Genomic DNA, 22,642 nt, shown 5'->3' with positions numbered 1-22,642 from the left:
ATGTAGATCGCTCCTGAGAGACACAGCCAGAATACAGCAAATACAGAGGCGAATGCCAGCAGCAAACCACTGAGCTGAGAATAGGTCCCCCGTTGAAGGAATCAGAGAAAGAACTGGAAGAGCTTGAAGGGGCTCGAGACCCCAAAAGTACAACAATGTCAAGCAACCAGAGCTTCCAGGGACTAAGCCACTACCTAAAGACTATATATGGACTGACCCTGGACTCTGACCCCATAGGTAGCAATGAATATCCTAGTAAGAGCACCAGTGGAAGGGGAAGCCCTGGGTCCTGCTAAGACTGAACCCCCAGTGAACTAGACTATGGGGGGAGGGCGGCAATGGGGGGAGGGTTGGGAGGGGAACACCCATAAGGAAGGGGAGGGGGGAGGGGGATTTGCCCAGAAACCGGGAAAGGGAATAACACTTGAAATGTATATAAGAAATACTCAAGTTAATAAAAAAAAAAAAAAAAAAAAAAATGTGAATGTTTCACGCCTTCTTTAAAAGGGGAACAAGAATACCCTTGGCAGGGAATAGAGAGGCAAAGATTAAAACAGAGACTGAAGGAACACCCATTCAGAGCCTGCCCCACATGTGGCCCATACATAAACAGCCACCCAATTAGACAAGATGGATGAAGCAAAGAAGTGCAGACCTACAGGAGCCGGATGTAGATCGCTCCTGAGATACACAGCCAGAATACAGCAAATACAGAGGCGAATGCCAGCAGCAAACCACTGAACTGAGAATAGGACCCCCGTTGAAGGAATCAGAGAAAGAACTGGAAGAGCTTGAAGGGGCTCGAGACCCCATATGTACAACAATGCCAAGCAACCAGAGCTTCCAGGGACTAAGCCACTACCTAAAGACTATACATGGACTGACCCTGGACTCTGACCTCATAGGTAGCAATGAATATCCTAGTAAGAGCACCAGTGGAAGGGAAGCCCTGGGTCCTGCTAAGACTGAACCCCCAGTGAACTAGACTATGGGGGGGAGGGCGGCAATGGGGGGAGGGTTGGGAGGGGAAGCCCATATAGAAGAGGAGGGGGAGGGGTTAGGGGGATGTTGGCCTGGAAACCGGGAAGGGGAATAACAATCAAAATGTAAATAAGAAATACTCAAGTTAATAAAGATGGAAAAAAAAAAGTGCACTACTAGAAATAATGGTAATTGATAAAGATTTTAGAAGTGATTGAGCTCAGAAATACAGAATGTTTGGGTCAGAATTAAAAACCCCAAGGGCGTCTTGGATAAAAAAGACTGAAGTGAAATGAAACAGTGCAACTGCAAGATCCGCTTTACGTCCAGTGAGTAAAATGCACAACTTGACCTGTCATTAGATAAAGTGTTGAAGGGAGAGGCAAAGCACTGGAAGAGTTATCAAGACAGCTCTCCTAAGCTATGGCTACTGTGTCCACACCTGCAACTACTGGCCATTCTCTAAAACACTGCAATGCCGCACTTACTACTCTACAATCAAGCTCCAGTTTCTTTTATTTCCCCATATATAGACCAAATACTACGATTTAATTTAATTTAAAGTTTGTGTCTACTTATAGATAGGAAAAAACATCATGCTGAACTTAGCCAAGGGACCCAGGAAATGTTGTCTACCTGCCATTTCATTGCCACATAGCTTGAGTGACTCTATTGTCAATGGAGGGTTTATACTAATTATAACAATAGCATAAAAGCAAAATATAAAAGCTGGAAAGGGTATCCCAGAATAATCATTGTCAGCCTAGCAGCTCGTGAAGTGCACATGAGGATCTAAAGATGCTACATGTGTTCTTAATAGAAAGACACAGAAGGATGTCATCGTCACCATGTGGGAAGACTGCCAGCAGAAGAAACAAGTAGCAATCAGATTAACCAATAAAATGTAACGAGAACTATTAATATTTCTTTTAGTCTTTTGTGGTGGCTCGCCTTGGTTGTCAACATTACTAAATTGAGAATCATTACAAGATCCAACACCCAAGCCTAAGCAGCACTAAAACACAGGCAGTCAAAGCACTCCTGAGCCAGTAAGAGTCCATTCCCGGTCTCCGGAGACAGGGTAGGCAGCAGTAAAAATATACATGAGGCAAGTACTCCTAGTTTATTCTTCACAAGTTTACAGGAAGTTGTCTATGGCCTCCAGCGATTATGGGGAGGGGGTCAGGATGGAAGATACGTCAGTATACCATATTTATAGCTCCACATCCCCAAACTCTATGTAATTAATACTTTTATCTCAACCATTTCTATTTGTAAAATTCACTGGAATCCTATGAGATACTGTTCTCATTTTCCACAATTACCTGACGGTCTTTCAGGTCTCTTTTTAGTTTATATTTTCTCCAGGTTATCTGTATAAGTCGGGCAGCTCTTATTTCTTTACGGAGATCCAAAAGCCGTGCACAAAGAAATGACAAGTAGGTGATAACCACCTAAGAAAATATAAGAGAAAAGCAGAGGGTCAAGAGGGGACTGTTTCTCACTGTCACCTTCACACCTTTAATCCCAGCCTTCGGGGGGCAGAGGCAGGCTAATGTCTGAGTTTGAGGTCACACTGGTCTACAGAGAGCAAATTCCAGGACAGCCAGGGCTACACAGACAAACCCTTTCTCAAAATGCAAAACGAAGTGATTAGGAAGAAAGTGTTCACTAACCTTCTCGTCTGGGATGGTATTTGACATATCTGCATGATGAATCATAGCAGGTATTCCTCCAAGATCTCTAGCTGCAGATCTCACCAGATGAAAATTTTTCTTTTCGTTTTCTAGAAGCTCTTTGTACATTTCTGGAGTACTTTCTATTACACACACAAGTGACAAAGAGATGGCTGTGGTCAAAACTCAGACACGGCAAAGTAGCTGAAGACGTAATCAGCCTAAAGGGACTAACCATGATCAAGTGCTTCCAGAGACAGATCCAGACAACCGCCTTCAGATTCGGATGAGGAATTCAATACCACTGAACCAGTCTGTGTGCAGGCCACGGACTGAGTGGTGCGCTGGCATATAGCATCGAAAGGAACATAGCCCGGGTGGTAATGGTGGATCAAATAGCATAGCACACGGCCATCTGAGAAAGACACTGTAAAATTCTCCACCTGAGTGCAAACGATAGAGAAGCAATCAGTGCTACTCAGATATTAATATAAACAGACTTGGTAAAAAGTAGGGTTTGATTTCTATCTTGGTTGGATAGCATCTCTCAAAACAACATCAGCCTTCCCAGAACCAGAGAATATGACTTTATTGAAAGACCAGAGAGACACAGATGGAAACACGAACAGAACGTAATGGCAAAGGCGGAGACTGAACTAATGCAGCTTCAAGCCAGAAACCAAACAGGATCAAACAGGATCGCTGCCTTGTACCAGAACATAAAGGAGGCGCAGTGAGAATGGCCTTTAATGAGACTATGGACTGGCAACACCTTGCTCGTAGTCTTCTGGCTTCTACAACTGTTGAAAAGAAAGCCGTATGTTAAGTCACCTGGCGCGCAGTAGTGTGTATGGCAGTCTTTGGAAAACTAAGAATTACGTTCAATCACCAATACCCATGAGTAGCAAATTCGAAATAAATGACCCAGTCTCTTAATGGAAAAATCAGGTTAAGTTCCAACATTTCCATCAACTATAAAACTCGACTTGTGTGTGTTCAGTGACATCAACCTCACGGCCAGCAGCACCGGCACACATGCCAAAATGACACTGCTACCGCCTCCTTCGGAGACAGAGCCTGCCTCAGCTGCTCACTGACCTCGCAGGGAACGCACTCACATCTTTGGCACTGTGAGATTTGATTAAACCAGAGAAGGTCACTATTATAGCTAACCATGTTTCCAGGGACGATGTCTTTGAGGTGTAATAATTTATTATGTCCCTAGTAACATGCACTCTGTATTACTGATCCTATTTAAAATTTGTTAGCAAGGAGTTTACATGTATGTGGGATCGTTTTTAAAACTATTTTACTTAAAAGTTCAGATCGTACAGAAAGTATCACCCTAACAAATTATCATAAAGACCCAGCCAAGGTCTGTCACTCCGTTCTGAATGATGTTTCTTTGGATATTACAATAGAGTATGATCAGATTTCCATGTCCCGATTTTATGTTGCATCTGCCTTTAAAATGTTTCTTTAATTCTGTGGACAAATGTCACACAGATACTATCCCTGCAGCCTCTTCAGTCATTCCTTCCCTCACATCTGTCTCAACTCTGTCCACGGCTCCCTTCTGACCTCATGCCACATATGTGTGAATGGATGTGCATGTGTGCATATAAATATACTGTCATTGTGTGTCTTTAAATCTACATATCACATAGGGAAGAAAACATACAATATTTGTCTTTTCTCAAAGCTTTTAATCTGTCTTAGTGATAAAAAATTATTGTGCACTGTTCAATGATTAACAGTCTGTATAACAGATTATATAGACTATAAGATGATAATAATTGTTGAGAAATAGTTTGGAATAATGAATGTGCAGAGTGTATGAAAGAGAGAGAGAGAGAGAGGAAGAGAGAGAGAGAGAAAAAAAAACATGCTAAAATTAAAGAAATACAGGAAAAGATTTTATATATTGCTATATTTTAGCAAAGGTTTAAAATATGTCAAAAACAAAACCAAGAAGACTGACCTTTTTATTATAGAAGGCGCAAACTGCATTTACCCAGTCCATCAATAGCTTCACACTGTCACCATAGTGTTCAAAGTTCCCACTAAACCGTCTGTCTTTTTGCTTCTTAGTAACCGCTGGAGAAGAGCATATTAGTGCAGACATAGCTGTCTTTATATTGTGTGTGTGCTTTAGAAAATCAATTTCTTCCTTTAGTTGATTTAAATTAAGGGAAATATCCACCTGAAAAATACAGAAAAATTAAATACATTTTTATATGTTTTCCATATTTCATTTTTAACCCACAAATTAAAATAGCTGTCTCTACAATAAAAAACTAAAGAAAAGCCTCTCAGAAATGATAACAAACTGGGGAGGGCTGCTTGGGGGTAAAGGGCCTACTAAGTCAAGGACACCTGAGCACAGATCAGCGGCACCCATGGACCAACCAGGTGTAGCATCACAGGATCTAGGGGGACAGGGACCTGCAGATCCTGGAGACCGCCTGGACAGCCAAGCTAGTCAAGTCAGTGAGCCAGAACTTCAATAAATGACTTTATCTCAAAGAACAAAGTGGACAGCAAGGAAGAAAACATACCCACCATTGACTCTAGCCTCTTCACACACACACACACACACACACACACACACAGAGATTTTTTTCAATCTAATAAAATCTACTTAAAATGTACATCTTAGCATAAAAATTCTATTTTTAATAGCAAATAGTATCCACACATAAATGGTAAGAAATGTTTTCCGGTTAAAAATAAAAACTTTGGGTCTACATAAGACCGACTTGTACATTTAGCACTATTTTTTTCTAAGATAGAAACTTTAGCTTCAGTTCCTTTATTAGGAATTTACTTTGTCGATAGTATAAAAAAAGATTTAATTATAAAACAATAGCAATTACCACAGTTCCTAGGATAGAAAAGCCCAGAAAGTGCAACTGACTGTTGCTAGTCTTCATTTGATTCTAAGTGATTTTAATCATCAGCATTCAAAATCAATTAAAAAAAAGAAGAAGCTAAACATACAATACCTGGAAAGCAAATGCTATTTTCCAAAGCAACCCAAGGGTTTTCTCTCTGTGCCTATCCACGATATCCTTAGACAAGATAGTGTTTCCTACAAGTGAAAGGCAGTCCGTTAGGACAGGACATGCACACGTCAAGGTTCAGCAAGGACAGAAAAACTTTATTCTGATTCTGTGTTTACCGTGCTCATCCGTCAGAGAAACTCCTCGTGATTTGAGAACCTGAAGAACAAGATCAACATTGTGCATCTTTTGAACTCGACTTATTGCAGGAATCCTGAGTTTGTCTGACAGATTCCAGTTCTGGGTCAGAAGCTCTATAGTTCGCCTAGCAGTAAAGAAATTTTCAATAAAACTTCTACAATGAAACTTGTCTAAGAAAAAGTTCACTTAAATAAAGATATTGTCCAAAAAAGTCATGAGACTCTAAACACATTAGGACAAAAGGAGGTCTCCCAGAATATTCAAGTTTCTATTGCTTCAGTTAGTAAGTGGACTTGCTTCTCACTGCAAGCCTGGACTTTGATGTCTACACATACATAAAAAAGAAAAGCATGGTTGGGGATTTAGCTCAGTGGTAGAGCGTTTGCCTAGCAAGCACAAGGCCCTGGGGTCGGTCCCCAGCTCCGAAAAAAAGGAAAAAAGAGAGCTGGCCTTTGAACAGGAGGGTAGTATGTAAAATATTCTGTCCCAGGAGCACGTGCATGCTCTCGGGCACACAAGAAAGAAAAGCATAAGATATATACAAATATGAACAATTTAATAGAGTTCTCTACGGTAAGACAGAAGAGGATGAGGAGGAAGGAGTGTAGGAGGAAATGTTGGGCAGGAATTAAGATACAGCATATTCTACAACAAGCAAATACGTGTTTCTCTTAGTCAGGAGCAAATCCCATAATTTGGCATTAACTGTTCCTGATTTTCTTTGTTTTACAGAAGGCACCAAGACTTAGAGGAGTTAGGTAAACTTAGTCACACAGCTAACAAGTAATGACAGAAGGTGAAAGCTGAAGTAATGTTTATCAGTGTCCAAGCCAGAGCAGATCACTAGGATGCTATCTGAGTACCTACCCAGAAGAGACGCAGCAGAACCAGAAACCCAGCTCCTAGTAGCATCTCTATTATTTTCTTATACGTAAGTCCAATGAAGCCACTGCTGACACAGTGTTTTTAAGAATTCAGTGTTTTGCTCTTTGATAACCCTATTCTGACACCCACAGATCCTATTCCAGTAACAGCAACACAAAATTGTGTGGCATAACTGATACATCATTTTTGTCAAAGAGAAGACTAAACATGTTTAAGTTTTAAATTTATTGTATCATAAAACATTTAAGGATTAATCCAGGAAAGACATGTTTAAAAAAATTCCACTAAGTAAATCTTTAGCTTATACTTACACAAGGCGAACCCCACACTGCAAGTCCACTGCAAGATTCGTAACAGCAAAATCAAATTCATCAAGTGGTGTCTGAACGTGGCTCACAGGCAACCCCAATAAGCTAAGGTGACGAGAAAGGTCACCTTCACCACTTAGGAAGTCTCGTGAAAAGGCTAGAAGGAGCTCTTTACTAGCCTATAAAGAGAGAGCAAGTATCTTTCAGTAGTATATATTTTATTTCCAATAACAAATCCTTCAAACCACCCTGTACTTATGGAAATATGAGGAGTATAAAGAAACTGCCTATAACCAAGGCAAATGCAAACTCATTTCCAACTTAAGACCTTGTAAAAATTTGTTCACAATTAAATACAGAAGCTAGTTTGGTAACATATCACTTAAAATAAGGAAAAAATTTCTCCCCCAAAATTAATTCTGTATTAGCATAACCTACCTAGCTCATTCTTAAGTCAAAATTAAGAGTAAAAATGAATGGGAAACTGTCAGTCAGCAAAAATCAGACATTTTAAATCAGGGGGTTTGAAGTCTCCAAGAACATTATAAAAAGATAAAAATGAGACTCATAATCATGGATAAACTGAGTCCTATGCAATTTAAAAGAATAAAGAAAAAGCCACTGGGCAAATTCTATCTCTGTTCCACTTGGGCACGTCTTCACTGGAATATCAAGGTTTTTATGATACAAAACATGCCGCCAGAGCAAGAAAAAGTCTGGCGAGGAAACTATAAGACGTAAAATAAAAATGGTACCTTGAATTCAGCATCTTTACAAAAGAGACACGGATCATGATCAATAAGTCTGGAAATTTTAGCATGGTCAAGGAAACAGATCAACAACAGTAACTTTTTCAATGTGAACTTAGACAAAGCTGCTTCATGACCTTAAAGTACAAACAAAACAAACAACAGTAAGTTTCTCTGTGAAAGGCAATGATAACTGTAAGTTAGCAGAGCTGGTAGTAAGTACCCCTAAAGTCATCATGTAGTTTTTCTCAGTAATTTACAGGTATGAGTCTATTAAGTAGTCTACGGGACGGGTGCCATTTACTATGTCCAACGCAGGAAGGGACAACACAGTGGCAGCAAGGAAATCCATCTGGTCTCATTCGACAGATGTTTGAGGAACTCCTACCACGATAAGCAAGCATCATCCTAGGTTCTGCATCGTTAGTAAAAAAAGAAAACAAATGTAGTCCCCACTGGACTTACAGCCTACTGGGGTAAGGCGGTGGGTGGAGATCACAGGAAGAAACAGTGATAGAGGAGAGGGCAAGGGAAGAGAAGAAAAGCCAGTCAAAAGCAGAGATCATTTAAATTGATTTGTGAAAGTAAAATTCAAACTACCAGGATCGATGACAAGCTGTATGGCAGTGTGCAGAGATACTCACCATCCCGAAACAGGAGAGGGACAGTGGGGTGTCTATATTCAGCCGCTATGTCAGGATTCCAAAGTAAGCGATTCAGAATGAACATCGCCAATCCTGTGATGTCACTGTTGTCTGCGAGAGGAATCAGTTCTCCAAAAACTGTCTGTGAAGAGAAGACAAGGCCAGGCCAGGGTTACACTAACCCTAAGTGGAAGAGGAAACTGTGCGGAGAGCAACTGCTGTTTTCTAAGAAATGTAAAACAGCGCAGAAGTAACGTGGCTGCTACAGAATGTCCTGCAGCTGTGCATACAACCTGCATGCATGTTTAGTATGAATGGTAGGCTGCAAAATCCTCTGAGAAACCTCATTCATGTTTTATTTTTCTCACTCAATTAAAGACCCACCAAGAATAGGCTCACTGCTCAAATTATATCATAGTCTTAAGAAGCATGTCCTTAAAATAATCAAACTTTTATAATAGTTAATGTGAAAGACTATCTATAAACAATCGGAGAAAATAATCGAGAAGTATAGGTATGTCCATAAGCAACTATGAATGTGAAATTAGCTTAACGTTTACATGCTTGTGGATGTTTTTCAAGACATTTAGAAGAAAACTAAAAATAACAGGGAAAGATGAAAGTAGACGAGTGTTAACGTCATCACGGTCAAAACAGGGACGTTTATCTTTATGTTCTTATGTTCTGGTCAAACACCACGCTCTGTGCAGAACCCTAAGGTCTAGAGTAAGATAAAGTGTATCAGGGTTCAATCACTGATCCGCTTTCCCAGTGCGAGGGTTATCCATGTGCACTGCTTACTCCTGCGTTTCCACCGCGTGTCCCCAGCGGTGCCGGGACATACTCTGAGCATCTGACACGGAAGTGATACAGACTACGCCTAAGCAGAAGTCTCCAAAGGTCATTAGGCTGGAGCGAGCAGGCTGGGGATGCCATGGCGTATTAGGGTAATGGGGTTGTTAAGAGTTAACAATGAGGAAATCCCACTCAAGATCCAGAAAAAAATTTAAAAGTTTCAGCATAAAGAAATGATAAATGCTTGAAGAAATAAATGTTAAAGATTAGACAATATACAATATATCTATATGTAATATAGATAATAGATATACGCAATATATAGTATATTGATGAATCTATATTAGCCCAATTTAAAAATATATAACCATCTAATTATATATAAACATAACATAGCACTACAATAGTTCTATATTTTTATATATAACTTAAAATAAATTTAAAAGTAATGTTAAATTTTAAAATGGCAGCTTTAAAAAGGCATTGCAAATTTCTATCTAGTAATTTTATTTACATCCTTTACTACAAAAAAAAAAGGAGGGCAAGGGAGGTCACAAATTCAGGGAAGTGGACCGTATCTATTTACACGGATTACAGATTATCAGCAGAGTCAGCTGATATGTGATTTATTTAATACTGAGAGGGTAACAACTGAAATAAAACATTTTAGCAATGCTGTTGTCAGACAATGCATGCAACGTTAGCATGCAATGACATTGCCATGCAATGGCGCTCCAGTCAAGAATGTTCTAGTGCTGTTAGTCAGCTCTCTCTGAACCTACCTACTAATACATAAGCTACTGTATTCAGCTTTCGAGACTCCTGTGTTCTGAACTGGTAAATACTAAAATAATAAATTGTATGGTAGTCGTAGGAAAAAATCAAAAGCATACTGGAAAAAACTAAAAAGAAAACACACATACACATACAAATGCCTGCCTTATGTTTTTATAAGTATACTTTAATAGTAGTGGTTATCAGGGCTGGAGAGATGGTTCAGTGGTTAAGAGCACTGACTGCTCTTCCAGAGGTCCTGAGTTCAATTCCCAGCAACCACATGGTGGCTCACAACCTTCTGTAATGGGAACCGATGCCCTCTTCTGGTGTTTCTGAAGACAGCTACAGTGGACTCATATGAATAAAATAAAATAGTAGTGGCTATCTAATGCCATCAGTTCTTATTTTATTTTATTTTTTTGGAGACACGTTCTCAATATGTAGACTAGGCTATCCTGGAATTCACTATGTAGGTGAGACTTGAAACATGGATGGATTCTTCTGTCTCCACCTTCCCCAGGCAGAGATTACAATCATGAGCCACTACACTTGACTATGTCTATTTTAACTTTAGGTATTGCTGAAACAATATACATAAATATATCCATACAGCATTACTATGAGAAGTATTTCATCTGAACACTTACAAAGTGTTTTGCTAACATACTAATAAAAATTCAAAGCTTACCCTAACATCTTAGCTGTCATTTTTATTGACACAAATAAAAAATTCAAAGGCGATTGTATTGTCATTAAATGCAGCAACAAATTATGTACAAAATAAAAGAAGCGACAGTAAATTCCTCCGTAACGATATGCCAATAACTTAGAACAATGTGCCCGCACACGGGAACTAGCACAGCACAGAGACCCACAACGGGGCAAAAAGACATTCGAATAGTCCTGAATGGAGTGTCTCCATTAAAGTGCCCCCATCAGGGTCAGGGAGCTCTGTAGAGACAGAGGCAGAGAGACTGAGAGACAGGTAACAGATGACGCCAGGAAAAGATGCTTCTACACAACAGGACTGCGGCACATAAGAACTCGGATACTGTCTAAGCCAGAAAGAGCCCCAGCACAGAGGGAGAAGTGGACATGGACTCTCCTCTTTAACAAAGAAGCTATGTGCAATTGATATCTACACCAGTGGAGTCTCACTGGGTGCACTAAGTACACAACAGGCCAAGAGTAGTTGGCCAAGATACACAGACATAAAAATGTCATTGCTTTCCAGTGGACGTTTTGTTTCCTTTTGCTTTGTTTAGGCATTGTTTGGTCTTTTGCTTATTTTCCTTTTCCTTTGTGTGTTTTTGGAGTATATGTTTCTTGGTTTTTCTTGTTCTTTTGTCAGTTTGTTTTAAGAAAAGGAGTATGAGAAAAAACATAAATTTGAGTGAGTAGGAAGATTAGAAGAATCTGGGAAGAACTTGGGGGGTAAGCATGTTTAAAATATATGATATGAAAATTGTTTTTTACCAAAAATGTTTTAAAAAGAAAGTGGTACAGTGGATCTTGAGGGAGAATGATTCCCATCTTTGGGAATCTCCATAGTGGCTGTACAAGTTTGTACCCCGCCAGCAGTGGAGGATTGTTTCCCTTGCTCCTCAGCCTCACCAGCACAAGCTGCCACTTGTGTTATTGATCATACATTGGAATCTCAGAGGCATTTTGGTTTGCATTCCTCTGATGGCTAAGGACAGTAAACATTTAAGTGCTTCTCAGATGTTTGAGTTGCCTCTACTGATAATTCTTTGCTTAGAACTCTACCCCATTTTTAAAGGGATTATTTGGTTTGTTGATATTTAGTTTCTTAAATTTGGTACATATTTTGTGTATTAGTGTTCTATCAGTGTGGAGTTGGTGAAAATCTTTTCCCATTCTGTCGGCTGCCACTTTTCACCAGGAGAACAAAGTCCTCTAAATCAACTGAGCAAAGCTCATGTGAATGCAGAGACTGAAGCACCAAGCACACAATGTAAATAGACCCACACCAGGTCCTCTGTGAATATACTGAAGCTCTCAGTTCAGTGTGTTTATGGGACTCTCAAGTGTGTGAACCAGCGGGGCTCTGACTCTTTTGCCCTATCTTTGGCTTTTTGCCCTCTGTGGGTTCGCCTTGTCCAACATCAATGTGATGGTTTTTGCTTTTTCTTATTATATTTTCTTTTGTTTTGTTGTTATTGTTAGAAGCCTGTTCTTTTCTAATGAGAGATGGAAAGTGAGTGAATCCAAACTGGTGAGAGTCAGAAATGGTAAGATTAGAGGGAGGGAAAACTGTAGCCAAGATATATTGTATGAGAAAAGAATATTTTCAATAAAAGGTAAAATCATCATCATCATCATCGTCATCATCATCATCATCATCATCATCATCATCATCATTGTAATAATAATGTGGACCAAAAACCTCAAGTAAAATAATTCATAAGTAAATTACTTTGAAACAACATGCTAATAACTTATAAGGACATGATCTATTCATGCAGTAAGGATTTACTAAGTGACCTGATATTCTTTGTAGGAAGATGAATCAAGTCAACCAAATGACTTAACTATTCTAAGTAAAAACCATATTTTATAAAAGAATGTATTCTATTGAAAGTATGTAATTTTTAAAATGAAGTGCTTCGAAACATGAAAACTTACCTCTAGACCAATTCGAAGCCACAGAGGATTATATGACAAGAGCCAATTCAGTACTTTTTGGCGTTGTCCTAAAACATAGGTTAAAAAAAAAAAAATTAAGTGTGGATCACTAAACAAAGATAGTAAATAAACCTCAACAGAGAATATTAATAAATATCAATTATAATTAATAATAAATAAATAAACCTCTATAGTGCAAAACAGAACAATTGAGTTATACTTCCTAAATATATGGCCACAATCTTATCTGTGAGATTTTAGGCAGCCAAGAATTGCAGCATCAAATGGGGATGTGCAGAAGGAAACGAAAGCAGCATCTGCATGAGGGAAGTTTGTTACATCAACATTCCTCACAGGCAGCACAGGCAACCAACCTTAGTCTCTACAAAGATGACTGACTGAAGCAAGAACACACTGATACACAGACAGACATAGTATTTTATTCTAAAGAAAGGTAAATACTGCCATTTTCTAATGTCCTTCTTAATGAGAAGGACATTAAGTAAAGTGAGCTAGGCAAAGAGTCAAATTCTTTACAGTCTCACTTGCACACGTCATCTGAAATTATTGGGCCCACAGAAGCAGAGAATGGTGGTTGACAGGGCCAGGAAGATGTTGGCTAAAAAGTAGAGTGCTTTAGTTATGCAAGGTGAGTAAGTTTTAGACATCGGCTGTAAAGAATGGTGACTGTAACTATGGTTCACTGCACAAGGTGTGACTCCATCACATTATAAATACGTACAGTTCTGTCAATTATCCATGAATAAATCTGATGAAAAAGTAATCCAAAATCTCTTTTAAAGAATGAATCTTGAGATTTCTAGAATCTTACCAATATCTTTCCAGAGGTGTCGATCTTTTCGAACAAGTAGCCGCCCAACTTCGATTTCAATTTCAATCTTTTTAATAGCTTTAACCATTTTTTCAGAAGTAAACAAGGAGCAAGCTGTACGACGTAATCTATTCAGCCTGCAGCTGGCGGTGTAAGCTCTGAGAGACACTTCCTCTTTTGTAGGTGCTTTCGGGACACTTACTTTATGCTGGCCCTCCGCTCCCAAAATAAGGGTGGCCGCGTTTACTAGAGAAAAACAACAGGACAATGCTTCTGATCTCACACCATCTCCACACCTTACTAAACCCAGCAACTGAATGCGCGGTAAAATGCTTAAAAAGACAATTCGTTATGCCCTCCAAGCTCTCTCCTCTGGCTTACAGGTAACACTATTCACTAAGAGCCTTTGGCCAAGCTCTATCTGAAGACTGCCTAACAAGGAAAGTTCTTCTTACTAACCTCACACACATCTTCAAACACGAGACTTCTAAGGCAGACTAGTCAAATGCTTCTGCTTCTACGGAATATGGTTCAGATGAAGTATGACATAATTTGAATTCTGTGTGCGTGCTTACATACACATGCATGTGCACATGTGTGTGTGTATATGTTAGAAACAAGAAGACAAGCTTGGGTGTCACTCCTGGGTGCACTCCACCTTCTTGTTTTTGAGATGGTCTCCCACTGGCCTGGAACTGACCATGTAGGCTAAGATAGTAGACAAGTGAGCCCTGGGGATGTGCCCATCTACACAGCCCCAGCAACGCCCCTGGCTGCTTCTGTGAGGCTTCTGGGAACTGAACTCAGGTCTTCATGTTTTCAAGGCAAATGCTTTGTCAACTGAGCTGTCCCTCCACCTATATCTGGGATTTTTATAAAGCATATTTTACCTTAAGAAAAAAAAAAAAAAACAATTAAAATCTGACTGTATTAAAAAAAAAAAAAAAAGCAGCATAATGGCAGAAACCATACAATTCAGAGAGTCCTGTAATGCAGAAATTCCATAGTTGGCTCTCTGAGAAGTACAAAGAAGCACAGTGGAGGAGTCACCCCTTTACAAAGAAGCCTATAGGAGTTTAACTTGACGCCATCTTAGCCTAGAACTAACCCTGGGACTTCTACGCCAGGGCAAGTCAGGCTGAGTTCCCTTCTCCTCCAGAAGAGATTCCGACTCTTTCCACCCTGTCTACTCCCATGTCTTCCTGGAAAGTAAGCACCAGAATATGTTTAAATTCTCTCAAATCAGCATCCACGTGCTTCATTACCTCAGAACTTTCCTGCGCACTCCTTTATTAGGGCAACGAGCTAGTAAAACATTATTAAGTACAACATAATACCATTACGTGCAATTCAAAAACATTTACCTTTAGAAACATTGGTTTTTACAGTGAAGTCATCAGGTGTTAATATATAATTTAGCCACCAAGTGAAGCCCTGTTCCTGTTTTTCCTTCCAGCGTTCATCATAGAACATATTCTTTGCAGCAAATGGCATTGGGTGTCTAGGAATAGCTAAAAATATAATTAAATTACTACATAAGAAATTTTCCTTTAAATCGCTTTTGAAAACAGATCAAGAGGACTTCTGTACTAGCAAAATCATCTTTAAACCACTGAGCGACGTTTGCTGTCACTCCATGCTGGAGAGAGCTAAGAACTTCGAGTGTAGTGCGCGGTCAGAGCAAAGGCTACATGCTTTACTTCCCTCTCCTCGCGTTTCTCAGTCTGATAAATACAGTGAACACTTGCCTGCTTTTAATGGCTTTATAAAGGTCAGATGAGACTGTGCTACAGGGACAATGGATCTTCTCTTTCTCTTTGTTTTAGAAAGAGGTGTTTTTAATATTGATGAATCTAAAATAAAATAGAAAAAAGAAGCATTAAGAAATAAAATGTTTCCAAATACGTAACAAATTTCAACTTGGATTCTTTATTACCATATTCATTTAAGAGATACATAATAATATAGGTGCTAATTCTATAAACTTCAGTAATCAAACCAACCAACATCTAGGGGATAGACAGACAGTGCGGCGGTGAGAGCTCTTGCTGCTCTTCCAGAGGACCTCGGTTCAACCTCAGATTCCACAGGTGGCTCCCAACCACCGGCTAACTCCTGCCAAGGGAATCCATTGCCTGCTTCTACAGTACTAGGCATACACATCTTTCAAAGACAGTCAGGCAAAACACCCACACTCATTAAACTAAGGAACAACATCTTCAAGTTACAGACCGCAAACCACTTAATGAACCCCAAAGCGCCCCCTCCTGATGTAACTTAGCGTGTGCACACTTCCATACTGTGCTACATGCAGGGAAATGCAGATCTGACAGGCGTGTTCTGTCATGAGGCCACTGTCAGCCTTCGGCAGTATCAGAAGGCTCTAGAAAGGCCTTCTGAAGAGGAATTCACCAAGCTCCATTTAAGGAATATAACCGACTGACAGAGCAGCAATAAAGATGAAGCTAGGATTACCTGTGAGGAGCGGCACAAAGTGCAGAGCTCTACAATATTAATAACGGTGGCAACTAAAATTTAAATTCACTATTTCAGGAACTATGAAATAATAAATTCTAAGTTCTATTACCACAATTATCACATTAAATCATAGTATTATACTTATCCACAATTTATACAATTAATACACTGGAGCAATTTTGTAGTCAAAGTTATACAAGCTCATAAATCAAATCTAGTGCATATAATTCTCTAGGTTTCTACTACAAATAAATAGTAGATTTGAGCAACCAAACATCCATGGTCATTTGTGTATTTATTCATGAATTCACTGATTCTCTTAATCACTTATTGTCTACTTTGTAGAAGGTCAAAATAGATATTTCCTTAAAAAATCAAAGAATTTTGTTTAGAGTGCATCTATACAAACAGTGAAGCAGCGAGACATCACTAACAGGCATGTGCAACTTATTTATTTATATTTAAAATGTACTTGAAGGACATATTGGCCTCCAAGTCTTGATGTGTCAATATAACTACCAACAAATGGTACCTTCAGTTCCTATGTAAGAAACCTAAATGATGTGCACTGTATGATCTCTCTGGCTAGCCAGCCTGATGGTCTTTGATTCTGCAGGAGAGCAATCATGATAGCATAGTCTTCTTATTTGATGTCTCTTACTAACATTTCTGCTTACTGTTTTCTTGGCCAATTCACATTCTCATTCAAGTACTAAAAACTCAACTTTTGATAATCCCATTGGCTAATTAATTTCCTTCTAATAGCATTTCCAAATATAAGTATTTAGGATCATACCGATTTGGAATTTACATAGAAAGGATGGAAGATTACCACAATTAAGGACAATTCCAAGATGTCTGCTCCAGGCAATGAGACATTTAGAATCTTTCACTGAGGTCTGTACTGAGTAGATAGGAAGGGTTTGGCTTTGTATAAAGCAAGTGAAAGACACTGTTGGCTAGTCATGTAGAAACATAATATTGACTATAGGTCTACATATTAGGAGTCCTTAAAACTATATATAGGAAGATAAATGTGCATAGCTGGCATCCAGAACTGTGACATATGATAAGGTTATAAAAAGAATATGAAAAATATTCTTATAGACCAAAGACACAAGTACGCAGTAAATATTGCCTGTTGTAATCTGACACAGTGGAGGAAGAGGGCTTCAAGAGAAAAGAGAGGGATAATATAACTTAGAACAAAATAGAAGGCTAATTTTTCCAGCCAGAAAAATTCAGGCAAAAAAATGAATAAGGACTTAATAGTAGTGACAAGTCATGAAGACCTATACAGGTAATGTTCAGGCATAGGCCACTCAAGTGAGATCAGCTTAGACAAAGGGAGCTGCTTGCTGCTTGGCTGGCTAGTTGGGACATGTCTGGGCAGCACAAGAAAGGAAGGCAGGTAAGTATAGTGTTTGTGAAGAATTAAGAAAGAAAGAAAGAAACAGACACTGTAGGCGGGGCTATAAAAACTACTAATTAGGAAACTATAGGTGTTAGAAAAATATAAAAATGATGGCGTTTGGCTCAGGAAGAAGGAAGGGCTGGAATCAGAGATGATGACAATTTACACTTAAGATGCTTTTAAGAGAGCAGAGCAGAGCTCATGGACGTTGGAACTAAAAGACCGGGTTCTACAAATATTTTTAATTCTTCAAATTAGCTATTGGAGAGATGTTCTGAGAGAGATATGAGTGTTCACCCTGAGAGACAGGAGTGAGTCCGAAAGATGAATTTCAAGCTGCTTGTTGTTTTATTCATTTGCTTGTTGAAGAAAAGAGACAAAATAATTTAGAAATAGTTAAGAAAACAAAAACAAAAAGGCAGATATAACAATATCCCACCAGGAGGCCCAAGGTCATTTAGATGCAATATTTTTGAAGTTATAATTTAAGCAGAAAACTCAGGAACAAAAATAATCAAAATGGGGTAGGATTAATAACTATTTCCGAATACCACAAGTATCCTGTTTTTCTGTCAACAAATTGCTAAAAGTATAAATCAATATAAGGCCATAATAGCAGATGTACTAAATCAGAGACCTCACGAAAGCAAGAGAAAATGCATTTTTCAATTACACTTCTGCTTGAAATGTTACAGGCAACCTACCTGTTTTCTTCTTCAGGCCTGATCGCTCCAAGTTGCTTATACGATTTGAAGTGAGTGCTTCTTTCTTTGTGGTTCTTGCCACAGTTGATGGTGTAGATTCCAGAGGAGAAAAATGGATCCGTTTGATTTCACACACGTCCATCCATTCTGCAACAGCCAGCTTTCCACTTGTGTCTCCCACGGTCCCACTGCTCTTTCTTTTGCGGGCGATTACAACAGTTGAAGGTGTTACTTCATTTCTATAACTTGGAGGTTTATTTATTACTGCCTCTACAACTGGAAGAGAAGAATGAAAGGCTTTCTCTTTTAGCTTATCCACTTCTTTTCCACATTCTCCTACTACACCTTCGAGACTCCTTTTTGCATTTGGTTTGTTAATCTCAGGTAGCTTTTCTCTGGCATTGGTGGGCTTCCTTTTGGTAACAGTGGCGGAGAGAATTGGACGTCTCTTTTTCAGTTGTTTGCTCTGGTTACAAAAAGCATCTTGAAGCTCAGAAATCTTGGGTTTTTGCTTTGTAAAACCATAGTTATGTAAATTCATTTCTCCAGGGTTTTGTTGTTCAGATTTACTGCTGGGAGTTTGTGCATGCTGACCCTTGGGGTTATCCGCCAAGCCTTCATTTACTCTCCGGTCCTGAGACGGTTTAGCTGGCAATGGTGATAGCTCACCCATTTGCTGCCCTACGTGGACCATGTTATCCTTTACAAATTGGGTTGGAGATAAAACAGGATTGACGGATTCTAAGTTTAGACCTTTCTTAAGTCCATAATTATCATTTAGAAAAGACTCTGGGCTTAAGATTGTTTGGCAAACTTCATGTACAGTTTGGGATTCCAGACATACAGATTCTGAGGGATCTTTCTTAAATGTATCTGATAAAACATTTTTCATTGATCTCAGGCCATTATCAGATGTATAGCTGTCGTTTTCAAAAGAATCTGGACTTAAAAAATGCATTTGGGTTTGTGCAATATTCAAAGGCGAAGAACAGTTTGGGGTCAGAGCAAGTTTACTATCCCCCTCACTGTGGTGACTAACGCTAATGGGATTAATAAAAGTTTCATTTGTAACTTCCTCGTTAAAATCAAAATTTTTTGAAATGCTGGCATCTTGTACTTTTGAATTTCGTGCATTTTCGGATTCATGAAGAGACGAATAGGCAGTGGGTCCGGGGGAAAACAGTGACAAGCAAGCTTCACTCTGGCATTCTCTAATAGGGCTGATGGATGAGGTGGGCACTTTGTTTTCTTCAAGGGGTAAAGAACTGTTTTCTGTTGGGGAGCAGCATTCACTCATAGCCAGATTTTCACAAGGCTGCAGTGGGCTCCTAATTCTGTCAACTTTTTGTGAAATAGTAAACGATTCATTAAAATTTTGGTTTTTGGAGGTCCTTTTGGTATATTTTGAAGAGGCTGGAATCTTCTTACTGGTATTCCAAAGACTTCTCTGTAAAAATAGATGAAATATACTAAAGAAGTTGCAAGCTATTCTCAACTAGTTTTAAGTAAGTGATGTTATATATGTGGCTTCATGCCTCCCAGCTAAAGCATTTCACCATGACGAGCATTCCTTCCAGTAAATCACAATGATTAAAGCCTTACCTTTTTCTTCCTCTGCTCTTCTGCATTTCCTAACAATACAGCCTGGTGCTTCAGAAAATCATTTACAAGAAATGTCACAATCTCCCTTACTCCCCCTTCTTTCAGTGGTGTCCAGGTAACAGAAATGGTAATCTTTTCTTTAGGCTGTAATCAGAAGAACACATTATAAGTTATTATAACAGTATAATTAATAATAGCCAAATGTACTATACATACTTAGAACAGATTGATAACTGTCACTACACCCTAATAGAGTTAATTATGTTTTCCTATTCAGTTTCCCTACACGAGTTCACATAAGGGGAATAAAAGTCACTAGCAGTAGAACAAAATAAAATTATAAGTATAATAAAAACTATAAAAGTATAAAACTATAATAAAATCCAATTGCACAAAAGCAAAAGAACTGATAATCTACAAGTCATTTTAAGTGAGTGGCTTTTAAAATATAATAGTAGGGACTAGTGACCTAGCTCAGGGGTAAAGTGTGTGCTTTGACAAGCTTAGGATGCCAGGTGTGATGGCATTAACTTGTTTAAGTGAAAAGGATAAGCTTTTCACAATCACAGAAGTCATAGATTTTTAAACCAGCCGACTAACAATAACAACTTCTATAATGATAATATCGTTCTATAGCCAGAAATCCAGGCATCAGTGGGAAGGGCAATGGTTTCTTAAGGGTTGGGACTCCCGATGCTGCAGCCAACCAGCCTCTGATTAGCCTTTCCCCTGAGGCCCATCCTTACTATTTAGTAGGCAGTGTGTGCAGAGGCCCATCCTTACTATTTAGTAGGCAGTGTGTGCAGACTCCCTCAGCTAACTGTTTCCACAGCTTTAGAGATTCTACTCAAGGAAAAGGACACGGTAATCCCAGTCAGAACGAAGAGACTACAACAACAGCAAAGGAAATAAAAGAGTAAAATACAAAGGTTGCCTACATATCACATATACATATTGAGTACAATCCTGTGGCTGCTTTTAGGGTTTGGACTGTGGATATTTAGGCAAAACAGTTTTTTCATTATCACAACAGAACTACATTTCTGAATCCAAACATATGAAAAACAAAAATGCATATTAAAATGGCTGAATGGAAGCAACTAGAAAACTTTCATCGATGTACTCCTCCAGTCTCAAAACACGGAATGTTAAAGAGTACAATCTTTAGAACCTCGAACATATATTTTGCAACGCCTGCCAAAAGTCTATTTAAAGCGCGTCTGTTTAACAGAAACTTCCTGAAATGCTTCTAGGGATGGCAGGTGCACACGGTTTCAATCATCATCCCAAGCAAGTTACTGCCCACTTTTCGCCAAACCATACGACGCCAAAGCCCGTCGACTGTGGACTTAAAGAGTTGACTTAACGCTGGGATTCCACTCTCTCCTAGTCCCATCCCTGCAGGAGCAGTCCCCGGGGTCCGACTGAGGGTGGATTTGGTGTTGGCTCTTTCCCTGCTTCACCCCAGTAGAGGGAGCCCCATCCACCTCCCACCCCCGGTCGAGTCCCGGAGCTGAAATGGTCTTGGGGTCCTGTTCTATCCCTGCCCTACCTATAAGGAGAGCGTCCCAAGATCAAAACAGGAAGGTGACTTGATATCGGCGTCCCATTATCTCCTAGCCCCACCGTCAAGACTAGGAGCTGACCCAGGTCTTCTCAGGGTTTCTTGCCACTCCCCAAGGTGACGCCACGGGGACGTGTCCCTCGCACCTACCTGCAGCTCGCAGCGGTTCGGCGACGCGCTGAAGCCCTGGCCTGCGGCGCGCAGCAGCGACAGCTCCACATGCAGAGGCTCCGCGTGCGGGTTGTGCAGGACCAGAGACCGCGTACGCGACGTACCCACGCGGACATCCCCGAAACAGAGGAAGGGAACGGCGCAGAAGTGGCTGAGCAATAGCACCGGCGGAGACGCGTCCTCGGCCGCGGGATCCCGGCGCGCCCGTCGCCCGCTCTCCTCCGAGCTGTAAGCCGCCTGCACCGTCGCCATGGCAGCCGCCCGCGCCGGGCAGTCAGGTACCCGCTGCTCGGGTCCCGCCGGCCTCCCGGAAGCCAAGGACCAGGACAAAGATCACAAGAACAGGGATATCCCCAAACTCCCGGGAAAGTAGCCTAGCCGCTTTTGCTCGGTTCAAATTTCTCGCCTCCACCAATGGGGAGCTCCCGGAACCTCCTCGCTAGCGCACCAATCAGTGAGAAGAAACCCGCCCACATCACTAAAGAGCCAATGAGCGAGCGAGAGCTCCTGGCCAATGAGGAGGTGGCGCCTTGTTTAAACGTTGGCGGGGTTGTCAGGGTTACCAGGGAAAGAAACAAAAGGGCTACAAACATCCACTACTCAACGAGCCAGTGAATTAGAACGGAAATTGCCCTTGATGTTTTTAACATGTTACGGCAAAGAAAAGGGTAACATAACTGTGTCCAACCCACGGCTGCATGCGGTCCTGAATAGCTGAGTGCAACTTGTGAACAAGTTCCTGGGAAGAAATGGCATCTTCAACTCATCCTAGGCAAGGCAAAGTAACTGACAAGAATATCAGTGATGGTGGAGGGGTTAGAATGTCGGTGGTCAAGTCCAATAAACAATTATTGGGGAACATAGCTAGTCTTAATAGCCATGTCTTGCTATCCTTCCTAAATGATCTAACATCTTTGTGAACATTATGTAAATTAGTTATATGTAGAAATACAGCACTGGTTTCCAACCAACCAGAAATGAGTACTGCCGGCAACAGAGGCTATAACAGGTTTCCCTGTTGTCTTAGCACACATATCTAATGTTTCTCCTATGTAGTTGAAAAGCACCCTTAAGTATTGTAAAAAAAAAAAAAGAAAGAAAAAGAAAAAAATCATTGAATTGTTACCACCATAAACATGGAATTTGGAATAAATTTTATTTGGGTCCATAGGCCATGGCCTTTCATATTTGACCTCTGAATAAACACTCTCAT

At 40.0% G+C, this 22,642-nt stretch overlaps 1 protein-coding gene across 1 annotated transcript in view; it reads right to left on the bottom strand.

The window, feature by feature from the left end:
- The window catches only part of Aspm (assembly factor for spindle microtubules), a 48,906-nt gene extending 27,095 nt beyond the window's left edge, over nucleotides 1–21,811 (bottom strand). The window contains exons 1-16 of the mRNA NM_001105955.2: nucleotides 21,409–21,811; nucleotides 19,695–19,838; nucleotides 18,093–19,539; nucleotides 15,245–15,349; nucleotides 14,861–15,007; nucleotides 13,497–13,742; nucleotides 12,665–12,732; nucleotides 8,447–8,588; nucleotides 7,809–7,939; nucleotides 7,057–7,232; nucleotides 5,839–5,984; nucleotides 5,663–5,748; nucleotides 4,639–4,860; nucleotides 2,893–3,100; nucleotides 2,658–2,800; nucleotides 2,307–2,435 (exon numbers count right to left, since the gene is read on the bottom strand). Of these exons, the coding sequence (NP_001099425.2) occupies nucleotides 2,307–2,435; nucleotides 2,658–2,800; nucleotides 2,893–3,100; nucleotides 4,639–4,860; nucleotides 5,663–5,748; nucleotides 5,839–5,984; nucleotides 7,057–7,232; nucleotides 7,809–7,939; nucleotides 8,447–8,588; nucleotides 12,665–12,732; nucleotides 13,497–13,742; nucleotides 14,861–15,007; nucleotides 15,245–15,349; nucleotides 18,093–19,539; nucleotides 19,695–19,838; nucleotides 21,409–21,681 (3,813 nt within the window). The 5' untranslated portion in view covers nucleotides 21,682–21,811. The remainder of the gene's footprint in view (nucleotides 1–2,306; nucleotides 2,436–2,657; nucleotides 2,801–2,892; nucleotides 3,101–4,638; nucleotides 4,861–5,662; nucleotides 5,749–5,838; nucleotides 5,985–7,056; nucleotides 7,233–7,808; nucleotides 7,940–8,446; nucleotides 8,589–12,664; nucleotides 12,733–13,496; nucleotides 13,743–14,860; nucleotides 15,008–15,244; nucleotides 15,350–18,092; nucleotides 19,540–19,694; nucleotides 19,839–21,408) is intronic.
- Nucleotides 21,812–22,642: the final 831 nt, after the last annotated feature.

This window comes from Rattus norvegicus, chromosome 13 (assembly GCF_036323735.1).
Source record: "Rattus norvegicus strain BN/NHsdMcwi chromosome 13, GRCr8, whole genome shotgun sequence".
Taxonomy (NCBI): Eukaryota; Metazoa; Chordata; class Mammalia; order Rodentia; family Muridae; genus Rattus; species Rattus norvegicus.
The sequence above is the reverse complement of the archived record's forward strand: the minus strand, read 5'-3'. Positions and strand labels throughout refer to the sequence as shown.